General features: G+C 39.0%; 1 protein-coding gene across 1 annotated transcript; it reads right to left on the bottom strand.

Annotated features, from left to right (window-relative positions):
- Positions 1-516: 516 nt before the first annotated feature.
- On the bottom strand, positions 517-1,209 carry LOC114354167 (calexcitin-1). The gene has a single exon (XM_028306425.1). It carries the CDS (start codon positions 1,168-1,170, stop codon positions 622-624), a length of 549 nt encoding a protein of 182 aa, XP_028162226.1. The 5' UTR covers positions 1,171-1,209; the 3' UTR covers positions 517-621.
- Positions 1,210-4,195: the final 2,986 nt, after the last annotated feature.

Genomic DNA, 4,195 nt, shown 5'->3' with positions numbered 1-4,195 from the left:
TTGACCCAGCGGCGCTTTTAGGGGGGTCGTAATCTTCGGCACTTCTAGTGTTAAAGAGATCTATTCAAGTAAAGTCCTGAAAATAGTAAGAAAGCTTTTCAGTAGAAAATTGCTAAGCTACTCGTAAAGTTACAAGAATCATTTCTTCTTGAAAATCGTGCAAAATGATAGCCATAAAATCTATATTTAGCTGCTGCTGTCTTTCAGCCTCTCAGTTAAATAAGTTTAGTAATTTTGTGTTACATTACTGTATTCGATAAGTAGTCACTTTATTTATTATTATTAAAGTTTTATGGGTCTATCTTCACAAAATTTCACACAAAAAAGTTATTGGTTTTAGATGTACAAGCGAATAGACCATGATATCAAGATACAAGCAGATGATTTTGGGAACTACAAGACTGTATTTTACAAACTCAATATATTAAGTGAAGTAAATCTTAAGCAACCTTGTCATTTTACCAACGATCAAGCTTGTAGGGATTTAAGTAAAACCAAACCAAAATTTTATATTACGTTATTATATTACATCATAACAATAATCATAAGTTTTTAAACATACATACATTACATATTCGCACCAAACACATTATATCACAATAAATACATCAGTCTATCACTTTAGTAGCTAGTCTTGCCGAAGAGGAAGTTGCCGGGGGCACTTGCATCCTCAGCAGTGAAGTACTCTATGAAAAGCTTCTCAAATTCCGCCCATGAGATGCTGCTCTTTCCACCAGCCAGCTTCTTGAAGGCCTCGACAGCCTCTGCCTTGTCCCCACCGAAGGAAGCGAGGACAGTCGAGAACTCCTCGCCGTCAATAGATCCGTCGTTGGATCCATCCTCCAATTGGAAGACGAAACGCGCGTACAAGCTCTGCCACTCAGGAGCACCTGATGGGTTCTTAGCGTAGCTATCCCAAACGCCGACCCATTCGTCGACCGACACTTCACCGTCCTTGTTAGCGTCAGCTCCCTGCAGACCCTCCCACAGCTGGTTCAGAGTATCTTCCAAGATCTTGTAAGTCGGCTCCCCGGACTTCCATCCTCGCAACTTGGCGATCTGTTCTTTCGCCAGATCAAAGTCTTTCTTGTCGATTGTTCCGCTCTTGTTGGTGTCGAAGAACACCGTGAAGACGTAGGAGTACTTCTTCTTCCTGAAGTCTGAGACCATTTTGTATGACTGCGGAGTGCTCAATGGCTCCTCGGGGTTGGCGCCGCCCGTTTTATACCGGCATTAAGACTGCATTTCATTGATAGCTGTTATCAGCGAGCCGCGGGCCTGTCGCGAAAGTTGACGTGTTTACGGCAGCGCTATCATGCTGCATTGCGGGCCGGCTCTGATTTCATTGTTTACTCTAGTCTTGCACTAATTCTTAGTCACACAGCGACGGGACTCGTGAAATCGTTGATATACAAAATCGTTGATATAAAAATACCTACACGGCTTTTTGTATTTAAAGGATTACAATGCAGTTTTTGTAGAGTGTTTCTACTAAGTAATTCCTTTATCAAAGCCTATTTGAAACTTGTTCAAATAAAATATAATCTTTATATATATCACAGCATTTACGTAATTAAAATTTATTTACTCACTTCTTATAACTTTATGATAGTTTTTAATTTAATGTCTGCCATAAATTGTACCTAACACTAATTAAATTGGCTTTAAGTCTAGCACCTAAACATCATTTTGATTCATTTTTAGACTTCCTAAAACTTTGACATAGAACTGTCTCAGCTTGAAACAGTTCCCGTAGAAGCGCCCGTCCCGGAATAAATATTATGCCAAAGTTTCAGAACGGACCGGGAACTGGGATCCCGGCAAAGTTGCCCCGCGGGAATACCGCTATGTTTTCTTACACACAACACTGCGAGCGTTCTTGTATGAAGGCTACGTATGATTGTGAACTTCTACGTGGTGAAATTTACTGTACAGTTTCTCTAAATGTTTCTAGGTGCATATTTGTAACTTTGCTCTTAGCATACCCACCTAAAGCCTGGTCCGTGTGCACCTAGAATCCCGTCCAATGACCCCAAGCTGCCCATCCTTGTCGCTCGCACGTAATTATGTTGCTGTCGCGCTCACACACTCACTGCGGGCGCGCGTCGCACAGTCGCGACAGCAATATAATTACGCGCGAGCGATAAGGATGGGTAGCTTGGGGTCATTGAACGGGATTCTACGTGCTTCGTGCTCACGGACCAGGCTTTAGTTAATAAAATTTACAACAACTAAATATATTCTTACTCCGGGAACCTACATCCTACTGAACTTAGTATTTTGAACTACGCTCCTAATAATACATGCTAAATAACGATCCACTGAGCAGTTTCTATTATTTTGTTTAAAATGTGAGTCACCTAGGAGTGTCCTACTATAGCATCAGCTTGACAACAAGATAACCATTACAATGTCTACAGTAATAATTTGATGATATAGCACAGTACAACATGCCTCATGCACTATAGCTCATCATACAACGTACCTAATGCGCGCTCCGTGCTTTCCGTGACACTAACCGAATCTCTTGGCTGAACACACTAGTAGAACATCAAGTAAATATATTACTTGTGCCTATGTAAATAATTGTTTGCATAAATTGAATAAACATTAGAAAGTAAGACCGTGCTACATAACGAGTAAAAATAAATTTGAGTAGTTAATATTATTTTGTTTTAATGGCTAGGTTATCAAACGTATGCTGTAAAACTAAACATTATTTAACAATTTTGAAGGTCAAAATTGTTAAGAATAAATTATTCAGTGAAAATTTCATATGAGATTTTCTGTCAAAATTTTTAGGAAATCTAATATCATTGAGTGATTAATGCTTTACTTAGGTCTTAAATGATAAGTGTGATTGCTTTGCACGTCCTAACTTAATCGTCTAATCTGAGTGACGCACACTTGGTCATGATAATTATAAAGCATAATAAGACGATAAATGATAAAGGTTAAGGCTAAGGATATATGATTAAGGCCAGAAGTACACACGACAACTTTAAAAGCAATTCAATTTTTAACCGACTTCAACAAAGGAGGTGGTTCTCAATTCTTTGTTTAAAAGATCGTACGTACGTCACTCATAAGCCATACATCTACTCGTATTTATAACATCATTATACATGTCAAGCTACAGATTGATTTGTAATTTATCGAATTACAAGGTACACTTCTTCGAAAAATTATTATAGGGGGTCTTATAAGCAGTATATTCCGACAAATTCGATAATCCGACATGGCCTTGCAGTTCCTGAAGTCTAAGTCCACTTTCTAGTGATTCTATTGAAAACATATTATTATATCTTATTGCCAGTTGCTGCAACTAAAGTGAACAGTTGCTCCGTGCGCTTCACGCCTAAGCTGCACTCAGACGCGGATCGACTCAGAATGGCAGACAATTCGGCAAATGAGTCGGCTAAGATGGCCCGCTGTTAGCCGTCTCTTTTATAGCATTAGACTATGCCCTGGATGTGAGAACATAATGGATCTGTCCGTCCATCAAATATTAAAGAAACAAACTAGATTCTACTCTCTTCACGTTGTAGGTACTATTCATAATTCATATCGAAGATAGTATCGTGCATAATATTTGTTTTGTAGAAGGCGATACATGATCCAATTCATCATCATCGTTTCAGCCACAAAAGATCCACAGCTGAACCAATGATTTCCAGACTGGACAATTGATAGCTCAGTGGTAATCGATAGGAGATTCAGTTATAAATAAAATATGATTCATAAACCTGTACTTTGCTTATGGTAAACACATTTAGGTGTGCAATCAGTAACCGGTTTCGCAAATATGGGTGCAGCTGTTTATGTCGTTGTAAATATTTTTAGAAAAGGTGACTTTTCGCAAGGTCAAATTTATTTATTTACATAACACATTATTTAATAGTATGTACTAGTACTAAGTACTAACTATAGTTCGATATCTTTGTTCAATAGTTCAGCAAATGTGTATGTGTGTAGGGACTTCTAGGTTTCTTGAATAAGCAACTCAAGTAGACTGGTAGATAACAGGTTTACTATTAAATATTTAAGTAGATACAGAGCAATGGAAGTAGAAACCGCGACAGTATGGATTCGTAAGCAAAAGAGAAGGGCCCCGCGCGGCGCGCAAACGTTTATATATTGTAGCCCCCGCTCGTGCCCCCACCATCCTGGGAGGCGCTGAATGCGTGGGGCGCGA

This window comes from Ostrinia furnacalis, unplaced genomic scaffold (assembly GCF_004193835.3).
Source record: "Ostrinia furnacalis isolate ACB-3 unplaced genomic scaffold, ASM419383v2 OfSCF1928, whole genome shotgun sequence".
NCBI lineage: Eukaryota > Metazoa > Arthropoda > Insecta > Lepidoptera > Crambidae > Ostrinia > Ostrinia furnacalis.
Note: the sequence above shows the minus strand (reverse complement) of the source record. Positions and strands in the feature narration are given on the sequence as shown.

Bases quoted from the DNA above. Each gene is read 5' to 3' on its own strand.
- LOC114354167 (XM_028306425.1), bottom strand. From the start codon at position 1,170: ATGGTCTCAGACTTCAGGAAGAAGAAGTACTCCTACGTCTTCACGGTG.